The following is a 25,752-nucleotide window of genomic DNA, read 5'->3' on the forward strand; positions in this document are numbered from 1 at the left end:
TTTGCTCTCTTGGCATTCATCTGGGGACTCGCTGTGAAAATCCTTCTCCTAAGACGAATTATCAGCCCCTCAAGACTTTCACTAAAGGAAAGTAAACTGTACTCATGAAAATTAAATGATAGCATTCCAGATAATGACAAGAGGACCCTCTCTTTTAAGTTCAAGAATTCAACGCTTTAGTTTTTAGTGATGCTCTGTGCATTTATAGACCAAGGAGCTAGAACATTAGAGAGTATGTTTTTGTCTATCCTTCTTATTCTAATGCCTTAAAATCATGGCATAGGTCCGTGGAACCCTCTCTAGCTTGCCAATGTAAATAAAATAAACAGAGACACATACACAGTTGTGGGAATGTGAAACCAGCAGAAAACGCCTTTGTAGTTTACAAGACACAGACAACCACATCTAGCTCAGAGGGTGAATTTAGGGGTTAACTAGTTTAAATTTGCAGAGCGGAAAGGAAGCATGGGACATGGAGACTAATCAATAAAATATACCCTTTGTAAACGCCTTAACCACCTAGCCCCAATATTTCCCCCCACAACTAGTTTATATTTGTATTATTCATTTGAATCTATCAGGCTTAATAAAATATGTCTTTTATTGTTTCAGTATCAATATTTTATCAAGCCCTTCTTTTCTCAACAAATGCAAATTGCATTTGCGCTGGAACACTTCTACAGCTCGATCTCTTTAAAAATAAAAATGGCAAAAAAAAGAGAGAGTTATATAGTCCCAACTTATCAAGAAGAAAATAAAGTTCAGATGGCTTTCAGTCCATTTTCAAGTAAAGTATGAAATGTCAGGAGATGGTTTGTGTTTTATACATGTTTACTTTAGATTAAAATGAAATTTTCATAACATTCTTTAAAATGCAATCCAATTAAATTTCCAATGTCTTTTATTTCACATTCCTGGGATGGAACTTTTGAAAAACTCACACTGTAGTAATAACTATAAAACCACCTTGCTAAGGAAATGCTACCCAACTTAGAAATAATATCTTTATGGTCCATATGGGAATATGTAAGTCCAGAATCTTCAGCAGGTAATTAAACTGATTGAGTTTGTATTTCCTCTCCTGTTGCGTCAACAAAAAGGGAGAATTCTAAAAGGCACTCTACTGCTAAGCAGGTAGAATGAGGAAGGCACAAATCTATTATTTGAGAAGATTGAGTGCACAGAGTTGGAGGGATCTATCCAAAGTCGTGGAGCTGACGGCAGGTTCAAGGCTCCAGGTCTTCTTCCAACAACCTCTACTCTCTTGATGGATTCTTCCTTTCATGGGTAATTCTTAGTCTTCTGCTAACCCTGGGGCCAATTTCTCAGGGACAGCCAAGACATTTTACTCAGACACGGCCAAGTACACAGCAACTCATATGTATATAAAATTGGTTATATGCCAGAGACTGTGCTAAGAACTTTTACACGCATTATCATTTTCACTCTTCACAAGAGCTCTGTAAGAAGGATTCTATTAATGCCAGAATTTTGCAGATGAGAAATGGAAAACTACAGAGGTCAGGTAACTTGTTCAAGGTCACACACGTAAGGAAGTGGTCAAACCAGAAACTGAAACTGTCTATCTAATTCGAAAGCCCATGCATTAAATTACGTTACTATATTGCCTTTCCACACACACAAGAAAGATACAAACAGGATGAAAATTCACGTTTATTTTTTAAAAACAAGCACATTTTCATATCTCTTTTTAAGGGATAGTTACATGCAAACAATGGCAACATGAAGCATTTCTGAAATATGAGTTTAAATTTTGGGAATGCAAATTGTGAGAACTCAGTACTTCAGTGATCACTGTGGTTTTGCATAAATACACACATCCTTTCTGCAAGTGAAATATCAGACAATGTGTAAGACACCTGTGTCAACTATTTTTGCACAAGTATTAACAACTGCTTGTAAAATCCTATTAAGAAATTTATTCCGGTAACAGTGAGCACTGGGGAGCTGAACCAGGTCTTTGGTTGTGTCAGTGATGTTCTGCCCTGACAGAATATCTATTCCCAGAGGTGACTGTTATAAATTGCATTTTGCTCCTTCACTTGCTACAAGCTTGTGATGGAGAGTGGGCGGAGAGGACAACCTGTAATTCAGGATGATTTGGAAGCCGGTTGCCTAGGAAACTAGGATGAGCAGCATAATGCCCACCAAAACTGACTGTCAACAAGAGAGGGGATTTTCTTTTTAGATATGAGTTGCTTTCCAAATACATATTTTGTGACTCTTGTGGAGTCCGTTTAGGGCCATTAGCCCTTGGGTGGCAGTGCATGCCGAAGTGGCCAAAGGTTAGTCAAGGAGGATGGGAAATTTTTCATAAATGTTGTGCTGACAACATATTGGGGGCTGGGGAGGATTGTTTGGTTAAAATGAGTTTGTGAAACAATAAGGTGATCAACAGATGAATATTTTACACAGTGTATGCAATTATTCAGCTTAACTCACGTACATCTAAATATATAGCAGCAAAACATTTTTAGCACACAAGTTTTATTTGCTGTAATCCACTGTTCCCTGCTCTTATGCTACTTACATCAGAAGCTTTGGTTTATAGTAGTTATCTTCAAGGGTAGCACTTAGAAATTCACAAAGCTTTGTTGAAAACAGTACCTAATTTCCCAGTACTTTAAAAATATGCACATTTAATTTTTTAAAGTATATGTACACGTATACACTTTATAGGTATGTATATTTGTGTATATATATTTAAGTCAAATTATATGAAATTACTGATTGTAGACCATATTGGGTCTATAAAGTGGCAATTTTTTTAATATTTTAATTTTTGAAACATTTTTTTCATTTTTATTTAGTTATTTATTTTTAATTGCAGTAACATTGGATTATAATGTTATATAGCTTTTGGATATACATTGTGATATATTTCAAATTCTGTGTAGATTACATCATGTTCACCACCCAAAACTAATTATAGTCCATCCCCTCACATGTGAGCCTAATCACCCCTTTTGCCCTCCCCCCCTTCCCCCACGGTAACCACCAATCCAGTCTCCATTGCTATGCGTTTGTTTGTCATTGTTTTTATCTTCTACTTATGAGTGAGATCATACGGTATTTGACTTTCTCCCTCTGACTTATTTCACTCAGCATAATACCCTCAAGGTCCATCCATGTTGTCACAAATGGACGGATTTCATCATTTCTTACAACTTAGTAGTATTCCATTGTGTATAAATACCACATCTTCTTTATCCATTCATCCCTTGATGGGCACCTAGGTTGCTTCCAAGTCTTGGCTATTGTGTATAATGCTGCGATGAACATAGGGGTGCATGTATCTTTATGCCTTTGTGTTTTCAAGCTATCCCACTGCTGGGTATTTATCCAAAGAACTTGAAAAATGGCAATTTTATATAGTTCAACTTATAAATAAATGGGAGAGATCATAGAACGCATTTTTCTGGCACAGTATTTTCTTTTTCTTTTTTGCTTGGGTCCCGATTCCCTCTTTTCCCATCTCTATCTTACCCTGTCCTATATCAGTCTTTCCCTACTCTTCTCATTTACCCTCACTCTATCCTTGCCTCACAGGAAATTCACATTAAAAAACTAGTGCATATCTCCATTCTCATAGAATCATAAAATAGACACCAGTATGTCTGTGCATCTATTAATGCATGCAATTGACAAAACTTGTGGTCCAGAATCTCAGACTTCCAGGTTGTTTTCTTCCTGTTGATGTCTACAGCCAAATATTCTGTTTCCTGCATTTGAATATTGCTTATCTTTTCTTCTTTGCATTTATCCTTAATGGATTTCAGCCTGATTTTAGGTAGTTTCCTCGCTTTTTGACATTCATTCACTTGAATTCTATTTCTCTCATACATGCTAGGAACTACTCACAAATGATTCAAGCTATAAAGTGTGACAACGTGTCACACGGATGGATTAGGAATTCTTTTCTGGTTTCCTACTTTTGTATGCACAGAATAACCTATTATTTTGCAAAGCTAAGAGTAAAGATGTGTGAGAAGGAAATCCCTTGGTTTTTACTCTGCTAACGCAAGAACTAGAATTTCTCCTTCTAGGAAAGATAGCCTCTGAGAGCCATTTCTCTGGTTTCCATCAGTCAGAGCACAGCTAATGATCAGTTAGGCAAGGGGGTCACTTGAAAAGATTTTAGAATTTATGTTATAGATGAGAGTATTTGAAATCTTAAAATAAACAAGAGGTACAGCTTCACCACAGACGTGACAGGAGATCCGACGTTCTCACTCTCAGCCAAAGGTGACGTCTCCCCTCACTACCTATTGCAATTGCCATTGAATCCCATTGTTCTTCTAGGGGGGCAATAATTATTTTATTAGGTTGTTGTGGGAGATCTCTGCTCAGCAAGATAGACAAATTCCCAAGGTGCTGAGCCACTGGGCTCTTCCGGGACCACACTACCCTGAGCTTTCTCACTAGGAAATTAGTGTCAACAGAGGGAGAAGGAAATGAGATCTCAGTGGTCTGGGGTTTATGCCCTCTTCCCAACTTTGCACTCACCCACCCTGCATGCATCTGTACAGGTCTTGAATGTTCTTTGGCCCCCATGCAAATGCCTGCCATTTGACCAGGCAGTTGCCCTTGGACTATAGTTTTGGAAAGAAAAGTGCTTTGTCATGAAATACAATGTCAATTCCTAGGAGTTTGGGGGCTGAAGCTTTCCCTGCAGCAACTCAGAAGGTTCCATTCCTAAGAATTGTGATTGGTTTGCCTGGTAGCGTTTCCTGGATGAGTCTTTTATCCTCAGCAGAGGGTACCCTGGCCAGGGAGAACAAAGGTCATTCTGGTTCTTGTGTGATTGAGGGCTGTTAGCTATTTAGAAGCTGAGTCTGCCCTTCTCCTGCCTGTCAAAAGGGTTTCAAAGCTGCCGCGCCAGGAACTGTTTCAGATTACAGACTTTGGGAACTAATGACCCATGTCCTTGCTTCAATGGCGAAATCCCAAAATGGTCCTAGGAGAAGAGAGGTAAATCCTGAAAGCTGCTTAGAGGTCATCTTAGAACTAAATCACAGGAGAAATGCTTTTAGGTTGAGAGAGAAACCCTCCCAAACAAGGAAAGAAAAAGAAAAGGAAAAATGAGATTAGTGTACAGAAGGGTGGCTGTTTGCTTACCCAGGTGTGCTCTGAAGGCCAAACCCCTACATCAGCAATTAGTGGGAACCCTTGAGGTCCCCTACCTCTTAGAAAGCATAATAGAACCAGATAGCATGGGGAGTGTGTGTGCGCGCATGCACACACACACGCCCACACGCCCACACTTCATATGATCCGATCTACAGGTCTCCCTAGGAAAGGAGTTTCTGTGGGTGAGAGAATGAGGCCAGGTGAAATTCCAAGGAGGCTGTAATTTTAGCAGACCTACCAAGAACATTGATGTAGGAGGCTTGCTATTTTCAGTCTCGGAAGCCTCCTTATTTTTTTTTTTTGGAAAGTGTGTGAATAATTGTAATGCTTCTCTGCTTCCAAAACTGGACAGTGAGTTAAACAGCAGCAGTAGCAGCAGCAGAAACAACAACAACAACATCAAAGCTCTTATCCTGACCGCCATGGAGTTTCTTGAAAGAACGTATCTTGTGAATGACAAAGCCACCAAGATGTATGCCTTCACACTAGACAGGTAACAGACATCTGTTTCTGCTTCACAATTTTCTGTGTCTTGAATATTCAAAAAATCCCTAGATTCTATTGCTTTAGAATTGGAAACTTTTGCTGTGCAACGCGGGGGCGTTTTGTAAAATTCTATAAACTGTTGACTGACGTGGATAATTCATATCCTGAAAAATGTAGTGCTCTATTTGGTTGATTTGGTTACTTAAGTATCCTAATTGCATGAAGGACATATTTTATTAATGTATTTTGCATCTGTAGATTTTCTTTCAGAAAACAGACATATACAATCTCTGCTTACCCTTCTTTTCCTCAATTATTCCCACTTTTAAGATAGATAGTAAATTTTACTAAATTATATTTAGATAGTAAATTTTTATTGAATTTATTAATTATATTCATTAAATTATACTTAGAAATTTTATTAAATTATATTTTATTAAATTAAGGCTTTTCAACTATGTGGCTAATTGTGGTTACACTGATCTTAAAATTGATTGCTGTTTTCTTAAATCATATAATACCACTATCAAATATACGCACTATATTAAAAATAGCTGAATTTAATGTTTTACATAGTTCTAGTTCCAGTATCTCCCACAGCCCCACGAGCAATATATTCATTCATTTTCCCTTTATTTGACAATTATTGATGGAGTACACCTGGATATATAATGGAGAAGAAAACACTCCCAGTCCTAGATCTCTGTCCTCTTGAAACTTCGGGTCTCATGTGGAATGCATATAAGAAATAGGCAATTACATAATAGCACGTAAGCGTCACTCCGAGGGTGTTCAATGAGAGTACCTTGAGAGAGCCTAGGTCTTAGCTGGACTTTGGGGGTCAGAGAAAGCTTTTATTTTTTCTGCTTTAGCTCCCCAACCGCCCTCCCACCCCCGTACACAGTTGCAGGTCCCCCTAGCTGTGGCATGTGGGGTGCCGCCTCAACGTGGCCTGACGAGTGGTGCAGTGTCGGCGCCCAGGATCCGAACCCTGGGCTGCCGCAGCGGAGCGCGCAAACCCAACCATTCGGCCACGGAGCCCGCCCCCAGAGAAAGCTTTTAAGAAGTGATAGGCTGAGAACTGAAAAATAGAAAGGAGTTAGAGGAAGGTTAGGGAAACCCTACATGAGATGTAAGGTTAGGGAAAGTTTTTCAGGCTGAGATAACTGCCTGGTAAAGATGGAGGCAGCATATTTGAGAAGTTCAATCCAAGTGGGGAGCAAAGAGAAACACACTCAGTACATACGGATGAATGAATGAAAATCTGAAATGAAGTCCTGTTAGGAGCAGAATTGACGAGAATACTTACCCACTAATAATATACGTAACGTTGTTGTTTGTTTCATGGAACCAGATTAATATGCTACAGAGTAGCGACGTTATGTTTGATAGCATCAAATGTTTGAGCAACTGCAGAGAGACTTTTTCTCAGGATATTTATAACTTTGTTTTAAAAATGTATGACCAAGAATCTAGCACACCTATTATCTCCTATTATAAGAATTTTTTTTCCCCTAGAAAATAATATTAGATGTGATTTCTTGAGATCATAAACAACAGTCTCATTTTAGGTCAGGCAGAAATTTTGGACGACAAATCGTTAACACCATGGATGCTATTAAGAGAGCATCTCTACATTGTTAAAATAACGTATTTCCCTCCTCATTAAAATACATCATTAGTACTCTGTTATGCAAATAAAGCCAACTATTTTCAGTTACAGGGTCTCATCCACTTCATAAATGGGTATGCTTTTCAGGATACTGTAACGATAAAAATTGTCAAACTCATTTTTATTTTCTTTTCAAATTAAAACAATTAAACCTGGAAGAGATGATTCCTCCTGATCCCTCATTTTACCAGTTAGGAAACTGAATTCTATAGAGAATAAATGCCTTTGTTAAGGTCAGAGGTCTAATTCTGGCAGAGTTGGGGTCTGGACCCATGCCACCTGTCTGTGAACTTGGTGTTCCCCTCCCCCCCCCCCCCCCCCCCTTCCGCACACACACTCTCACCATGTGGCTTCCTGGATCCTTAATCTATTTCCTGGTGAGGTCACGTGTACCTTGATTTCCTCACCTATTCCCTTCCTTTTGTCACCTCCCCTAACCTCCTTTCTCATGTTTTGGTTCTCTCTCTATTTCTTAGATAACTTTGACCTCTGATATTCCTTCTCTTTTCTCCTTCCTTCTCTTTTTTTCTACTTATCATCAGCTTTCTATTTAAATTGTTACCAGCTGTTAAGAAACTTAACCTGAAGGAATCTTTATCATCTAATTCTACAAAAGGAGTATTTCATTTATCTATTGCTGTGCAACAAACTACCCCCAAAACTTGGTGGCTTAAATGACAATCATTTTATTATTGACAATTCCAAGGGTCAGGGTTTGGGCAGGGCTCCAGGTGGAGTCAGCTAAGTTCACTCATGAGGCTGCATTCTGCTGGTGTCTGGGCTGTGCTGGAAGGTCCAGGATGGCTTCACTCACATGTCTGAGGTCTTTGTGTTGGCTTTGACAGGTCTTTGTTCTCCTTCCCATCGCTTCTCTCTCTGTGTGGTGTCTCATTTTATCAGATTAGCCCGGACTTCGTTATGTAGTAGTTCAGGGTAGCAAGAGCACTATAGTGGAATCTGACAGTTCTCAGACAGCTTAAGCCCAGAACTGGCACGGCATCATTTTTATCTCATTTGATTGCTTAAAGCAAGTCCCAATTCCCAGATTTAATGGGTGGGACAATAGATTCCATCTCTTTATGGCATGTGCATATAGGATGACTAAAATTGTTGGATGTCATTTTTACAAACATTTTTACCACAGGAAGTAGTAATATTGGGCCCTCTAGGTGCCATGAACACTATTGTGTAGCCTCCTATGCTGTCCCCCCAAATTTGCATTTCAGTGATGTGATGCCATATGCTTTGGGCTCATGGTAACAAAGAGATACTTGTATAAAGTTGACCTACACAGTCAATATGGTTTTCTTGGTGCTGGATAGGAGGGATCAAGTTTCTCTTTTTCCCAAATCACAAATTAAAGAAGTGCAAGGGATGTGAGGGCAGGGACATATGGTGGGGACAAATTGCTAGAATCTTTTCGGTATGAAGCTTTAAAAGTCTGTGTGTGGGGGGAGGATGGTAGGACTTTTGGAATCATGTGTGAGGAGCTCAGTGGACCTCCTTCCACAGTGAAACAACCATTTAACTGATAAAAATTATATTTAAAACAAAACCCCAACAATGTAAAGTCTTTGGAAATTGTCTTAAGGGCGTAAGGACATACAGAAAACTGGGAACTATGAAAATCTACTAAACCTCAGTAAGAAACAAGAGTCTGCGGCATTTGAGCCATGATCTGCTCCATTAACCTCCCTCTCCTCCAAGCTCAGTGTGATGGAAGCTCTACTCTGGGTGGGTATGACCAAAAGACAGGGATCCCTCTGCCCTCTGCTAGTTGAGGGCTACAGTTCACCGCTACAGCAAAAGGCTGCTGAAATCTCCCATTGTCCCAGCTCCATTCAATGCAGACATGGCCAAGATGACTGGAGTCCCCTTCCTCTACCCAGTCCCTACTCATAGGACAAAAATCTCTAGTCCAGGAGCAGCAAGGTCGTGAACATCCCTGCCCTGGCATGCACTTCAGCACCCACTTATAGAGCAGAGGCGTCACTCCAGGAGAAGTAGGTCACTGTGCCTTTTCCCAGTTCTGGTGCAGTGATGCAGAAGTTCTACCCATGGGAAGAGGCAGGACATAAGAACAGAGCTATACATCTTTCCCTTAGAGGACTGATGACACATTCGCTCAAAGTTATTTGGAACAGAACATGGAGAATTTCAAGCATAAGGGCACTGTTGAAAACAATGAAGATTTAGCTGGTAAGCAATCAAGTATAGGCTGGTTGCTCCATGAGAGCAACAAGCTAAATGGTAGACTGGCTGGATGTGTAACAGAAACAGCCAGGGAAAGACAGAGGTAAAAAGAGCCCTCCTAGAGTTGGCACAAGCCAATAAGATTGGCCTCAAAACCACCCCTGTAAAGGAAGCTGTTACGGACTGAATGTTTTTGTCACTCCCAAATTCATATGTTGAAGCCCTAACTCCCATGTGACTGTATTGGAGATAGGGCCTTTAAGGAGGTAATTAAGGTTAAATGAGGATATTAGGGTGGATTTCTTATATGATAGAATTGGTGTCTTTACAAAAGAGGAAGAGACACCAGAGATCTTTCCCTCTATCACTGGAGTACATAACGAGAAGACAGCCATCTACAAGCCAGGAAGAGAGTTCTCACCAGACACCAAATTTTCCAGCGTCCTAATCATGGATTTGTAACCTTTAGAACTATCAGAAAATAAATTTCTGTTGTTTAAGCTATCCAGTCTGTGGCATTTTGTTATAGCAGCTGAAGCAGACTAATACAAGGCCCAACTTCAATTGGACCTGAATGTGGAGCTATTTACGCCTCAGGGCATTGTTGAAAACAGTAGAGCAATTAGCGAGTGATTAAGAAGGCCAACAGATGGGTGTGAAACCCATACAGCAGAGCAGCCAGAACCTTAACAGTGAGACCACGGAAAAAGATAGTCAAAGCAAACATGACTAAAGTGATCACCATCCCTGGGCAAAGGGGTGGGGGCAACTAAGGATAACTGTGCACATGCCCAAGGCTGCACTCTCTGGGGAATGACAATAGAGGCTGCACATGCAGGGAAAGTCAGAGGAAATAGACTCCACTGAACTAGACAAGCCAAGTCACTGAGCATACAAAAAAGCAAACAAGTAAATAGCAACAACAACAAGCCCATGGGGGATCAGTATCCAGAATTGCTACAATGTATTATCTAAAACATCCACTTTTCAGAAAAGTATCATTAGATGTACAACAAAACAGGAAAGAATAACCTATACACAGTAAAAAGATCATGTAATAAAAACCGCCTTTGGGAGGGCCAAGATATTGGACTTAGCATTCAAAGATTTTAAAGCAGCTATTATAAATATGTTCAAAGAATTAAAGAAAATCATGTTTAAAGAATTAAAGATAGGTATGATGACAATGTCTCATAAAATAGAGAATATCAATAAAAATAGATAAAAATTATAAAAATGAACTAAATGGAAATTCTGAAGTTGAAAAGTACAATAAATGGAATGAAAGCACTCAGCAGTAGATATGAGCTGGCAGAAGAAATAATCAGTGAACTTGGTTTGCCTTCTAAACTGCCCAGGACAAGTTCTCTCTCCTGGTCACTTACCGCCTGGTTTTCTCTAGCCACAAAGTTCATGAAAAATATAAAATAAAGTAAACTTTCATATGACCGCAGTAAACCAGTGATCATATAAACAGGGCCAGAACACTTGGTGACCCTGTCTTGCTCATGCTGCCTTCTAAGCATAAGGAAAGAGGAAACCTCCACCAGGTTTTCTTATTAGTTCTCAGGCTCCTCTGAGTTGATGACCATTGATCACCCACACTGCTACATCATATGGTTGGTTGTTATCAGAGTATGTATCACATTACGAAAGCAAAAATTTATAGATATTGATACTCTATGTGCCTCTTGCCAAATTGTTCTTCTTCCAATATGAATATTATTTGGAACTGTGCAAAATCTAGAGTGCTATTAACATCATCAGTACAAACATCTCAAAGCCAATTTGGGAATATACATCAAAATTCCTACAAATGTAGGTACTCTTTGACCACGTAATTCCCCTTTTAGGACTACATTTTAAGGAAATAATAGTGTATTGAGCAAGGATTAACTATAAGGATATGAATCATGGTGGTGCTTATATGAGCAAACAATTGGAAAACAATGAATCGTCTAATAATAGGAGATCAGTTAATAACATTGGGACGTATCTATATTAAATGTAATGCTATCTGTATGTTAGAAATAACAATGTAGAATATTTAATAAATTGAGAAAATGTTAACAATATATACAGCTAAGAATAAGGTTCCAAAGCTGTGTCTTTGGTAGGATTTTATTGTGACACTGTCATTTCACCCACAATCGATTCTAGCCCATCTCCACTGAATTGCAGCTATGTGATGTGGTAGCATTGGCTCCACTCTCAGCTCTAGGAGTCAGCACGGTTGGGTTTAGCCAATCTTCTGACTGTAACAAAGTTTAAGCCAATTGGCCCATCCATTTTGCTCTGACTATAGAGATTGGCTCTCATTTGGTCAAATCATTATGCAACTCAGGACTCTCATTTAGCAGCTGGGAAAAGGGACACTCTCCCCGTATAAGAAAAAGCAAGTAAGGGGGCTGGCCCCGTGGCTGAGTGGTTAAGTTCGCGCGCTCCGCTGCAGGAGGCCCAGTGTTTCGTTGGTTCGGATCCTGGGTGCGGACGTGGCACTGCTCGTCGAGCCACGCTGGGGCAGCGTCCCACATGCCACAGCTAGAAGGACCCACAATGAAGAATATGCAGCTATTTACTGGGGGGCTTTGGGGAGAAGAAGGAAAAAAAATCTTTAAAAAAAAAATAAAAAAAAAAAAAAGAAAAAGCAAGTAAGTAGCCCTGATTACCTTGGGCAACCATTCCACCACCATGAGGAAAACCAGGCTGAGGCTGAAGCATGGTTAGAACTGGAGAGCGATGGACCAGGAGCCCTGATAAATGAGCCTAAATCCTGATAGCTCTAGATGTTTTCAGCTGCAGAACCAACAATTCCCATTTATTAATTAATTCAGCATGAGCTTTGTTTTCTGCACTTGCAATCAAAAACATCCTAATTAATATTGGCCTCTAATTACGTAAAAAAAAAGTATGTTTATATATTACAAAGCTAAATAACAAAATAATAATAGTTGTCTCTTGGAGGTAAGGTTACCAATGATTTTTCCCTCTACTTAGTGCTTTTCTGTAATTCCCGATCTTCCATAATGAATGTATGTTATTTTATTCAGAAAAAAAACAAATACAGTGATAACTAAAGTCATAATAATCAAACCCTCCAGGTCTTTAATTCCAGATGGTGATAAGACAAATGAAAATAGCTCCTCAAGTGGGGACTAATTTATTTCTGGTTTTATACCTTTCAAAGCCACAAATGCAAAGTTCTTAATTCTAAGAATCTTACTAATGTCTTCTAATAAGTTTAATTAAAAAATTAAAATTTGATTAGTTCAAGATCCGAGGACGTTGACACTTGCATCAGTAAAGACTGGTTTTGGGTAACTGATGTTCAGGTGCAGAGGCAGTGTGGGGCGTGCCGGAAAAAAATACCAGGCATGGAATCCCAGCTCAGCCATTTCCTGACTATTTGAGCTCAGGCAATTACTTGACCTCTCTGAACCTTAAATTGCTTCAGCTAAGAAACTATGGGGTTAGACTAAATGTTATTTACAATCTTTTCATCTGTGAAAATCTCTAAATCTATAAAAGACTTTAATTCTTTATATTTGAGCAGCACTGATATGCACTGCCTACTTTAGGGAGTATAAGGAGATTTAACTCTCACTACAACTTTGATAGATTGGTAGAAATTGTCAGCAAAGCTGTGTTAAGAAGGTTTCTGCGGATCCATATGGACTCAGCAGGAAGAAATGCTGTGATCTATTAACAGTGTTGCCATGGAAAGAAAGGGAGGGTGATGGCATGCAATAGTGGGTATTTGAATCATCAGGCTGGCTTATATACACATATCTAACATTGACCCCCAGTCCTTTTTTTTTGGTGGTACAATGTCCAAATTTTTTCAAAGGGAAGTAACAGGGAAGGAAATGCATCAAGGTGTATCTGTTTTTTTTCTCCTGTTCCTTTGATATCTCTTAATCACTGGTGGTATAGACTGAAGACCTTAACTGAATAAAAGCAAAACGTTTAGTAGTTGCGAATTCAAAAGGAAATTTCTCGCTTGTTCCTTACACTTGCTGTTTCTTGGAGAAGCAGCTATGAATTATAACTTCTAGCTCATTAGCAAATGTCCTAATAGTGGTTCCGAGAGTGGGTAGGGCTCAGTGAGGTGTTGGCGACCATGTTCACTTCGTGCTTCTGTCAAATTCATCCATAGTGTGGAACTCCAGCAGAAACCCTTGAATAAAGATCAATGTCCTGGAGAGAAGCCAGAGGAGCCGGAGTTGGGAGCCATCTATCACTGCCACAGCAACTCCAAGGCCACAGAGAACAGGGCAGACGAGCACGTCTATGCCAAGTGGAAACTCTGCGCTGCTTCGGGAATATGCTTTGTTTTCATGATTGCAGAGGTTGTGGGTGAGTGTTTCTCCAGAAGCCTTCTCTGATTAAATAAGCAACAAACAAAACCCTGCATCATACGGGAGGGTTACCTAAGTCCTTCTTTTAAAAAAAGATTTAATATTTTCTGTAAATATAAAGTAACAATGTGCTGGTTGTAGATAAGTTGGAAAATAGAAGGAAACGAAATAAAATTCATCACTATCTCACTTTTCGGTGATAACCTCCAATGACATTATGGAGTATTTTTGTACAATATATTTTCTATTCATAGCTCACAGGTTGTTTTTTCTTTAAACATAACTGAGAGCATACTGAATGCTTCTGACCATGCCAGGAACACTCTTCAAAAACATTTTATGCCTGAACAGTATTCTATAATATGCTCCACTATGATTTACATAACCATCTCTCTATTGTTAGAAATTTAGGGAGTTTTTTCCTACTTATGGACAATGCTGCAATGAAAAATCTTGAATAAAACTCTGCCTGCTTTTCTCGTTAATCCCTTCAAAGAGCTTCCTCAAAGTGGAAACAATTGGTTGAAGGACATAAATATTTTTATTACTTCTTGATGCAAGCTGCCAAATGTTATCCAGAAAACTGGAAACAATTCATATGTCTGCCAGCTCTACATGAGAATGATTCTCTCTCCAACTCTTTACCAGGTCTTATTTTAATCTTTTAAAAATCTTTGTTAATTCAGAGTGACTATGCTTTATTTTAATATAAATGTCTTTAATTGTTACTGTTAGAATATTTTTTGCATGCTTATTGGTGATCTGTATTTCCCTCTGTTAATGCATTTCCTGCTTGCCTATTATTGTCTGTTGCTCTTTTTTTAAAAGACAATTTGTAATTCTCTACATTGATCTCTGGGAGCTCTTTATATAGTTAGGATATTAAACTTTTTGTTACATTTGTTATAAGTACTATTCCAATATGTTGTTTGCTTTTTAATTTTTGGTTAATTTATGGTTTGACTTAAAGAAGTCTCAAATTTTATATAGGCAATATCAAATATTTCATTTTGAACTGATTTCTTTTACTCCTCTTTCCCTATTTTAATGCTTTGTAAGCTTTTCCTATGTATTGAGAAGATAAGTATCATTTTGTTGTTCAATTTTTTGCATTTAATTTTAAATCAGTGTGAAATTAGATATGCTCTAAAGACTGAAAATTCTTTTTCTAAATAGCTAACAAAATTTCAGCATCATTTGTGGAATAATTAATTATTTCCTCCATTGATTTCCTCCATGTTTCTTTTCTCATTTATCAAATTTTTATAAATAATAGGGCTTGGTTCTGAGGTGTTTCATTGAGCTGTGTTTCTGGTATCTGTCAGTAGTAACATATTTAACTAATGTAGATTTACATGCTATAATATCTTGTTTTTTCCTCATTGTTCTTTGTTTAGCAGAAAAAAGGTAAAAGCTATTCATTTCTGCTTATTATTCTAATTAAACATGAAAATCATTTTGTTCAGTTCCCTCCAAATCTAATTATGATTTTATTGGTATATAAATTAATTTGAGAACACAAATCTCATTAAAATACTCAGTTTTCCCCTGCAGGAATATGGTATGTTTCTCCATTTATCCAAATACTCTACGTCTCTCTTTAAGGTTTTGTGGTTTTAGTTAGTTTGTTTGTTTTAACACAGGGACAGCCTATTTCTTGCTAGACTTATTTATAGTTATTTTACATGTTTGTTTTATTCTTTCCAGAGGTGAGCGGTGGTTTCCTTTTCTCGTGTCCTGTTTTCTAAATGGTTCTCTTTGTATTCTGGAAAGTTGTCATTTTGTATATTCACTTTGTACTCAACAGTGTATTTGAATTATTGTCATTCTAAATCTATCTCAGTCCATTTTCTTTGTCCCCCTCTCATCCATCCTCCCCATCCTTGGAGATAACCTTCTCTTGTGCAAAAAACGTATTTCTCCTCATTTCTAATAGTTATATCTATTCTGCATGTTTCATTTTTTTATCATGTTAAATAATATCTTATGCTAAATCAAATTGTATGTTCAACTGTTTAACTGTTAAGTAATATGTGTCCTAAGGGGTTAAGTATTTTTATTATGTTAATGAAGTGCTCTCCTTGCCCTAGCTTTTTAACGGTTAACAAATAATCAAGGATGAGTGTTGACTTTGATCAAATATCTTTTCTTTTAAATATATTCTTTTAAAAAACTTTTTGACCCATTGTTGATGTGTATTATCTTCGGACATTTCCTAATATAATACGATCTTTGTATTTCTGACGTTATGATGACAACAGCTAATATTTAATGCTTACTATGTGCCAGGAACTCTGGTGAGTGCTTTCCATGTGTTGCCTTAGTTAGTCCTGATGAAATTCGTGAGAGGTAGATCCTATTATTAATTGCACTTCACAGACCAGAAACACGAAGCACAAAGAGTAGAGTACTCTTCTTCAGTAACACCCCTGGAAGTGGGCGGGCAGTCAGAACTCCAGAGCTCATGTTCTTAGGCTTTCATTATGGTGCCTCCCAGATTGACCGTGGTGGACGGTTCTTTTAATGCATTGGTCAATTGGAGTCACTAATACTTTTGTTGGGATTTTTACACCATTTTGATCATTGAAATTTAACTATAGTTTTCTGTTTGAGAGCTATTTTTCCAGATTTTTGAATCAGAGTTATGCATATTAAAATGGAAAGCTTAGTTTTAATAATTCCTTTTTTATTAAAAAATGGAAACAGTTTATACAACATTGTAATTATCTCTTCCTTTTTAAGAACTTCCTCATAAATTGTCTGGCTTTGGAGACATTCTTGGAAATAATTTTTTGATATGCTTTTTAACTTCTTCCTCACTCTTTGACATACTCAACATTTCTACACCTTGAGTAAATTTTGGACATTTATGTTTTTCCAAAGTCATTCATCTCATGGAAATTTTCAAATGTATTAATCATTCAATGGAACGTGATAGTCTCATATTGCCATTCTCTTATTTATTCTAGCTCCTTTTTCATTTTAATATTGTTTACATATTTTCTCTTCTGTTCCTTGGTTTAACTTGGTAGATGTCTATGTTATCCATATATGAATTCATTTTTGAATATATTATTATTTTAATTTTTCTTCTGTTTTTCTAATTCATAATTTTGGCTTTAAAATTATTTTTACTTCCTCCATCTTTCTTTTGTAAGGGTTGTATTCTTATTGTATATTTTAGTATCTTAAGTTATATCCTTATTTAATATATTTTCTCCTTCCTTTTTATTAATAATAAAGTTACATGCAGCTATGAGCTTACTCAGTCTAAAGATTTTGAAATGCAATATTGTCTTATTTATTATTGTTTTACCAAAAATAAAAAGCATATTACAAGCTATCTGGCATATAGTACCATAAAGTACAACCGCTCTGTTACCACTATTACCTGCTACACTCTGTCACCAATATTTTAGCTTCATTCTCTCTAGTACCCAAAAAGAGGCCTAAATTAATCATAGTCTGAGATTGTAGGAAAATAGAATCAGCTAAGCTATCTTTTTGCACTATAATAGCAAGCAATCAGAATTAATTGGTTTCTTCAAACTATAGAATCTTATAACCTATATACTCAGACTTCTACAGCTTTTGAAAACTGGAAAAGAACTTAGACTCATCCAGTACAAGACAAACCCAGGGTTGGTAAATAACATTTCAGTCAAAGTTTATGAAAATAATTGATACCACATAATTGCTAGAGCCAGGGTAAGCCTTTTGAATGAACTGACTTAATAACTTGATGAAGTTGCAAAGAATTTACTTTTAGCAGTTTCAATCTGGAAAACTACCTTTGGAAATCCATTGACATCTATGCTAGAGGGGTATTCTTTTTTATTATTGAAATTCATAAGATTGTGGACAATATGCAATTCCTCATATAAGAGATCAACAAAATAGACTATCTAAAAAAAAACAGAATCCATTTGAAACATGATTTGAAAAGGTGATGTTCTGGAAATTCATAGCTTTCCAAATAAAGTACTGGAACCACCCCATACAAACACAGCTTGGGAAGATGTATAAACTGGCTTATTTCCTCCAAGATTTTCTTCCTCTGCTTTTCCCTGAGTCCATGTGGATGTTGAGAATATACGGCATCTTCTCTCCAGCGGATGTCTAATCAATAGTTAGAAAAGAGATGGTCTCCCTATTCACAAAACTCACTTTTCTCCTGGTACCTTTCCTCATGCCCTGTTATTTTGCTTTTAAAATGACTTATATTTTTAGAGGTAAAATGGGGAGCTATTCAGTTGGAGTGAGCAATCAATCTTCTCCTTTCGCTCTCATTCCTAATAATTAGTCTATGATTTCTAAATGGACTTTAGTTTAGAGTCAGAAGAAAGAGATGTTGTCAGTAAAGGAGTTAAATGGACACTGACAGACAATCATTTGGAATTAGAGCTGTACTGATTTTGAGCTGATTGTCCTAAAACTTTACTCTCATCATGTTAATTCTGTCTTCAAAATTCTTCAATGGCTCCCCTTTGCCTGGTTCAGTGCTTCACCACCTTGTCCCCATCACGGCAAACATAGGAAATTCTACTGAGTACTGGGGAAAACTGACAAGGGTGCTGGTAGCAGGAAGAGGCTGCTTCAGGCGCTCCTCTGTGCCAGGCCCCACTTGGTTGCTCCAAGTGAAAAAACACCACTATATTGGAAAGCTCTGGCATCCTGGACAAAATGAAAAATTCTTACTTTGGCTTTCAACTCATTCCACCATCTGACTGCCAAACTGATTATCAACCTTTTTCTTTTACTACTTTCCTGAAAGACTCTTCTGTTTCAGCTATTTATTCATTCTACACAAAATAATCACTCTACCTAAAGTCTCTGAGGCTTTTGCTTCTGCTTTTTTGTTTGAGTGGAGAAGCCCTCTCTTCATTCCCCACACTCACTCACCAAAACCCTGGCCATCAATTGCAACCCCAACCCATAGCTCCCCAAAGCCTTTTTTTTTTTTTTTTTTTTTACCATGGAGGAGAAAGTAATTATGATTCTCAGATCACTTTTGGGAATCTGGGAGGTCCTCCTGCAGGATGTGGGATTTGAGCAAGGCCTTGAAGGATGGTTAGGAATTGAGAGGCAGCTAAAAGGGAGATGAGAAGGGCTTTTCAGGTGGAGGGGCCTGAATGAGAAGTACCTGATGCACCTGGAAAAGACTTTGAAAGATTTTGACTGGGTAGGTCTGCATCAGGACAGGAAATTTGTGTTCTTAGAAAGCAGTTCAAGTGACTCTCATGTGTAGCCACATTTGGGTGCCACTGTTTGTAGTGGATTGGTACTGCCTGTTCAGTAAGCTTTCTCATACTCATTGTGTTGATTGCTGTTCTGGTCCTCCTGGCACAAGGCTGGGTATGAGATGCCAAGCTTGATTAATCAGAGTCTCTGGGTCTCTATATAAGGAGGCTGGAAAAAAGCTCTCTTTCCTCTAAAATGCTATGCTGAAATGATATAAACCTGGAGCTTCCACAGGCCCACCTTTCTTCCTGAGGGAGAGGAGGTCTGTCTTCAGTAGGACATTAAATAGCCATAGTTGGAGACAGAGCAGAGCACCAACAAAATTTTTTGAACCTTTGGATTAAGCTGCAGCTGACCCAATCCTATCCAGAATTGTTCTCAGTTATTTGAGCCGATAGATTTTCATTTTGTTGTTGTGTAAGCTAGTTTGAGCCAGGCATTTATGACTTACAACTGAAGGAACCTATCTAAGGCAGCGGTGTAGGGTAAAACACGGTTGGTGGAATGGTAGACAATTACCTAGAATGGTAGCTGGGGGTCAAGAAGGACCATGAGGCCTGACTGAGGAATCTGGATTCATTTTGTGGGCCTTGGGGAGTAGTTGACATTTAGAATAGGGAAGAATCAGGATATAGAGTTGTGTTTAGTGAGATAACTGGACATAGGAGGCAGAGCAGATTGGAGGAAGAAATTAAAGAAAGCTATAAGTTTCAATCCTTCCGTTGTTAATGGGCCTTTGAACCTGGTGAATTGGGACTCTGTCTGATTTCTTGTGGAAATTCCTAATCATAGAAAGTTCATAAGGAGGAGTTACATTGTAGATGTAAACATGTATCTCTATTTAAAAAGATAGACATAGGGGCTGGCCCTGTGGCCAAGTGGGTAAAGTTCCATGTGCTCCCCTTCAGTGGCCAGGTTCGTGGGTTCAGATCCTGGGCACGGACCTACTCCACTCATCAGCCATGCTGTGGAGGCATCCCACGTACAAAGTGGAGGAAGATTGGCACAGATGTTAGCTCAGGGTAATCAAAAAAAAAAAAAAAAAGAGGAAAATTGGCAACAGGGTAACTCTTCCCCACCAAAAAAAGATAGACATACACTCAGAAGAATAAGCTCAAGTATGAACATTACTGGAAGAAATAGAGAGTGGTCAGAGAAAGGCATCTTGAAGCAAGACCCTTTAGAGTCAAGCAAGGATGGAGAAAACACCAGATTGATAGACAGGAATATAGAGCTGGGAGCAGCTCCCTCTTGGGGGCAGACAGGATTTTTTTTTTTTTAAATCTCTCTTAGTAAGAGAAAGCTATAGCTGGGTAGTGTGATAACCACAAGCTTTATTGATAAGGGAACTGACTTTGTGCCAGAGCCAGGGTGTCTCAGTGGCTTAGGCTACTCATATTTTTTGAAGTTACTGGAATTAAAAATTTAAGAAATGTCAAAACATGCCTATGCAAATTGGGGTGTATTTTAAATATTTGTTCAATAATAACTCCATGAGTTTTTGATGTAATATGGTGTAGAGTATAATAATGCTATTCCAAAGACAGGTGGTGTGGTCCACTAAGGGGACACAAGGCTAATGTTGTGAGATGAACATTTACTTCTTTCAATCCTGTCAGTATGTCCTATTCTCTATGGAAAACCTCATGTGCACTTAACACCAACTCTCTAAATCTGAGGTGAATACAAGATCCAGGACGAATGGCTCCCCTGCTTTCCTACGGTTATCTTCACCCCACAGGCCCTAAGAAGAGTCTGTTTCCAGGACTTTGTCCTTAGTTCCTCTCCTATCTTGTTATAAGTGCATTGCTTTCTACATCTTGCCAAGTAATCCAGAAATACAACTGCTACAGCCTCCTTCACAGGTTTATCATAATTTCCTCTGGTTATTACTATTGTGCCTTAACTTCCAGCTTCTCCTCCCTCCAAGTCAGCCTCCATATTTCTGGCAAAGATCTCTCTCTTAAATATTGATCTGAACATGTGAGAGCCTTGCCTCAAAACCGTAAGTTGATCCCTTTAAGCCAAAGGATAACATTCAAATTCTTCGGCATGACACATAATATCCCTCACAAGGGTCCCCAACCCACCTTTCCAGTCTCATTTCTCATTATTCCTCCAACACGCCATATTTCTTGCTTTTCCACAAGGTGCCACGTTCTTTCTTTTCTCTCTGTTTTTGTTCCTGCTTTTGTCTCTTCCTGAAAAACCCTTCTCCTCTAGCTAATTCTTACCCCTCTCTCCTGTGAAAAGCTGTTCAGTGGTCCCAGTGAGAGTGGCTTTCTGATCCCCTAGTCCATTTACGCGTGTCTCAGGACAGTGAGTGATAGACAGTGATATCATTAAAGACAGGGACGGTGAATTGTTTAACTTTGTTTATCTGTGTATGCCCTATCCCTGTACTGTGCACAGTAAGGGCTCAATAAATACCGGCTGGACGATTGAATTAATTGTCAATAATACCTCATGCTTTCAGAAGCAAATGCAGGTTCAGTGACAAACTACCTCTTGCAAACAACTTGCTCCATAGGATTTAGCATGATTGCCCACAGTTTTCTGGATTGTTCCTATAAGTACCTCTGAGGTTGCAAAATTGTTCTCAGTTACCTGGGCCTCCATATTAAGACGCTTCTTCCAAAGCAAGCCCTTTTCCTTCCTCAGTTGCCTCCTGACTCAGCTGAGCTTGTTGAAGAAACCCTAGACGACTTCGTTTCCTTGATGTAGGCTACAATTTTAGCCCAGCACATAGAATCATCGCCTTCGCTCATTGCTGAGACTGTGGCATGCTGCTTATCTGCATGTAGTCAATTCTCTAGGCAAGAAATAATGCATTATTAACACAGTTTTATTATCAGGCCCAAGTTTGGCACATAGAGCAACATTGGAGGATAATTGGAAGGACAGCTGATTTGTTAGCAAAATGTTGCTTTTTGGCTAATGAATCATTCTGATTTTTGTACTGACAGCTCAGTAACAAGCTTGAAGACTACTTTGCTTCAGACCATTAAACTTGACAAACCAGTTATTAACTACAGCTAGAGCCAGCAGTCTGTGGGGATTATTGCAATTAGGAGCCATATATGTAATTTTTTTAAATCATTAGCTGAGACAAGGTGAGTCTAATGATGGAGGGGCTGATGACTGACAGTCTCCATCACTTTGTAGTACACAAGGCAATAAACAGCTGCTGGGAGCACTAATCAGTCAGCAAAAGCTCTTTGCTGGGAAGCTGTAGTAAGAGCAACAGAGGTTATTGCTTTCAAACTACAAGCCCTGTTTGGGAAGGAAAAGATAAGGTTTTTCCCTTGACTTCTATTTTGGAGGCTGGAGGTCTTTCCTCAAATGATAAGAAGAGGGAAGTAGAGGGTGGACATCCGATGGAGCCATGGCTTGGGTTCTCTTTCAGGCTCTATTGGATTGCTGTTGCGCTCAAGAACCCCACTGGAGAGTGCCTGCCCCTTCTCCTAATGGCTCACCACTATTCATAACAGGGGTCTCGAACTCAGGTGGATAATATAAACGGGTAGAGCAGAAGGAAGTGGTAAATACTATGGTAAAATTACAAGTCAAATAAAAACACATCACTGGGCCAGATTGTGGTATCTAGACTACAGACAAAAGTCCAGGTCCTCAGTCTGGACGAGTGTGAGACTCTTTGAATCTGGCCTACACCTCTCCAGCTGCATCCTTTTGTATTCCTCTTTTGAATCCTTATGCCCTGGTCTAAATGAGATGTTCTCTAAATGTGCCCCACACTTTCCAGTCTCTGTACCTTCGCCCCCCTATGAATGGCCTCCCCCTTGAAATTCATTTCAACATGTTCAAATCCCCCCCACTCTCTGGGTCTCAGTTTCTTTACTTGTCATATTGGGAAGAAGAGTTGGATTAAGTCAACATACAGACCCTATCTCTTCTAAAGTTCTGTGAGTCTGTGGCATTTTCACCAACTATGATTAGTATGCATATGAATCTCCTTGCCCTCCGGGGCCCTAACCCTGTGTAATATTCTGCAACCCCTAGGTGGGCACATTGCTGGGAGTCTTGCTGTCATCACAGACGCTGCCCACCTCTTAATTGATCTGACCAGTTTCCTGCTAAGTCTCTTCTCCTTGTGGTTGTCATCGAAGCCCCCCTCCAAGCGGCTAACATTTGGATGGCATCGAGCAGGTACAGTACACCATCGAGCATTGACACAGAGCAGTGCTGCAGAGTCAAACCAAAGATAAAAATGGAAGGGACAAAGAAAAGCCTTGTTCGAAAATCCCTTAGAGGCACATCTGTGGCACACTGAGTAAAATAGATGTGTATATGAGAATGTGTGTTCTCAATGTTAATTCAGTTAACAGCCAGATTAAAGGTGCTACCTCTACTCCGATGGGACAACAGGAACACAGGTATCACTTTAGCAATCACGCCAGCCCAAGGATGTCAGTGTGTGGTAAGAGCCATGATATTATTCATTACATCACTCTGCATCTTGGAGAGAGGATGGGGTAAAGCTTGTACCATTTGGCAAAGTAGGGCACAGACAGCCCATGAGAGTTGGAGAAACTGAACAACTTCTCATAGGGGAGTTGGCAATAGAACATGGGCTTTCAGTGAATGGCTCAGCTGAACATCTTGCTCATTCAATCATCAACAGTAACAACAAAAATAGAAGAAGGAGGAGGAGGAGGTAGAGGAGGGAATGAAATATGACTTGTCTTGCTTTCTTAGAAATGGTTCTTCCTCTGAGTAATTGCTTGTTCCTCTCTAGGAAGTGGCCCAGGTCATGATGAGGGTTTATTATCTGGTAAATTTTTACTTTTTTTTACAATCCACTCTTCTCCCCAACATACGCATTGCCTCTCCACTTCTCCTCGTCTGTGTTATTCCTTATATCAACTGGAAGAGCTTCTGGCTGAATGTTTTGTGCAAATCATGTGAATAAATAGTCACAATTCTGTATTTGCACACTGGTTGAGAAAATCAATGTGAAGGAGATCTGAGGGCAGAGCACGTGTGGTCAACATGCTAACATGGCCAGCCTTCACCGAAAGGTGCCACTAGACACAGAAACGATTCGTAGACTGACAATTGTGGACTGTGGTTTTTCAAGTGTAGAATGATAGGAAGTTCTAATTTCGTACCCAGCAATTTATCATCACAAGTGTTTTGAATTGCCTTTCCTTTAACATTCAGAGAAAGATGAGGCAATAAAGAGAGTTTGTGACAATGTAATCTGAGGATGCTTTTTCAGTCCCTGAACAGAGCTGTACTTGGAAAATATGTACCTTTGGCTGAGCACCCGTCATTGGTCTGTATACGTTTTTATTGCTGTACCCTTTCTGCTACCATTCATCAAAGCTGTTTTGTAAAGGTAGAGTGGACTCAGAATTTAGATCACTGCTTGTACTTTCTCATCCTGGCCATGGAAGTCCATGAGCATTGACACTCTGGAAGACTAGTGTTGTGCAATAGAATTCTCAGCTTTGAGGGAAATGTTCTATAATATAGAGTATAATGTGACTATGGAGCACTTTAAATGTGGCTAGTGCTATTGAAAAACTGGATTTTTAATTCTATTTAATTTAAATAACCACATATGATTGGTGGTTACCACATTAGGCAGCACCACTATAGACATACAGGTGAACTAGCATAACCACAGACTGGTGATCAGCCCGATGACCCTGCTATTCTAACAGTTTTCTTAGTGATAATTGTAGCACCTGTTGATGGTTCCTAATGTGTTTCCTTCCCTAACTAGCTACTTTAAAATTCTTGACTCTTTGTTTAGTCCTATGTTTGATCCTACTCCTGACTTTTGGAATGGCATTTGGGCTTTGTCATGTCATACTCTACTTCCATACCCTGATTTAGACTCTCGTGGGTAGGAACCACCCTAGCTGACTTCTACAAACCCAAGCTCCATTTCTGGCTAACCAGAAACCCTTGAGCCTGGTTTTCATAAATTTCTGCAAAGGGGTTTTTAAAAAGCCTGGCTAGACTAATAAAATAATAAATACTTCTTGAGTGTTTGCTCTATATTGTATTAGTTTCCTAGGGCTGCCAGATCAAAGTACTACAGACTTGGTGGCTTAAACAAGAGAAATTTATTTTTTCACAGTTCCAGAAGATAGAAGTCCAAGATCAAGAGTTATCAGGGTTGGTTTCTTTGGTTCCTTTAGAGTTCTGTGAGGGGAAAATCTGTTCCATGCCTCTCTCTTAGCAACTGGTGATTTGCTGACAATCTTTAGCATTCCTTGGTTTATAGCTTTCTGCTTTCATTTTCACATGGCATTCTCCCAGTGTGCATGTCTGTGTTCAAATTTCCGCTTTAAATAAGGGCATCAGCCACGTTGGATTATAGGTCTATCCTACTCTTGTATGACCTGATTTTAACTTAACTAATTACATCCACAACAACCCTATTTCCAGATAAGGTCATAATCTGAGGTATTAAAGGTTTGGACTTCCACATATGAATTTTAGGGGACACAACTCAACTCATAAAATACGCCCACTTGTTAGAAATTATATGCTATTATTAAACTCACTATATAGACAAGGAAACTCAGGCTCAAATAGGTTATTTGTCTAAAGTCACACAGCCAGTCACTGGCAGATCATATATGTCTGAATCTTGACCTCATGCCCTAAACATCTGCA

The 25,752-nt window shown here is 38.9% G+C and overlaps 1 protein-coding gene across 3 annotated transcripts in view; it reads left to right on the plus strand.

Moving 5' to 3' along the window:
• Window positions 1–4,844: 4,844 nt before the first annotated feature.
• SLC30A8 (solute carrier family 30 member 8) overlaps window positions 4,845–25,752 on the plus strand; it is a 34,657-nt gene continuing 13,749 nt past the window's right edge. The window contains exons 1-4 of one of the 3 annotated variants that reach the window (XM_070221748.1): window positions 4,845–4,992; window positions 5,504–5,644; window positions 13,659–13,858; window positions 23,122–23,268. In XM_070221748.1, the coding sequence (XP_070077849.1) occupies window positions 4,943–4,992; window positions 5,504–5,644; window positions 13,659–13,858; window positions 23,122–23,268 (538 nt within the window). In that variant the 5' untranslated portion in view covers window positions 4,845–4,942. The remainder of the gene's footprint in view (window positions 4,993–5,503; window positions 5,645–13,658; window positions 13,859–23,121; window positions 23,269–25,752) is intronic. The other 2 variants (XM_023648889.2, XM_001496351.4) reach the window with 2 other exon arrangements.

Source organism: Equus caballus, chromosome 9 (genome assembly GCF_041296265.1).
Source record: "Equus caballus isolate H_3958 breed thoroughbred chromosome 9, TB-T2T, whole genome shotgun sequence".
Taxonomy (NCBI): Eukaryota; Metazoa; Chordata; class Mammalia; order Perissodactyla; family Equidae; genus Equus; species Equus caballus.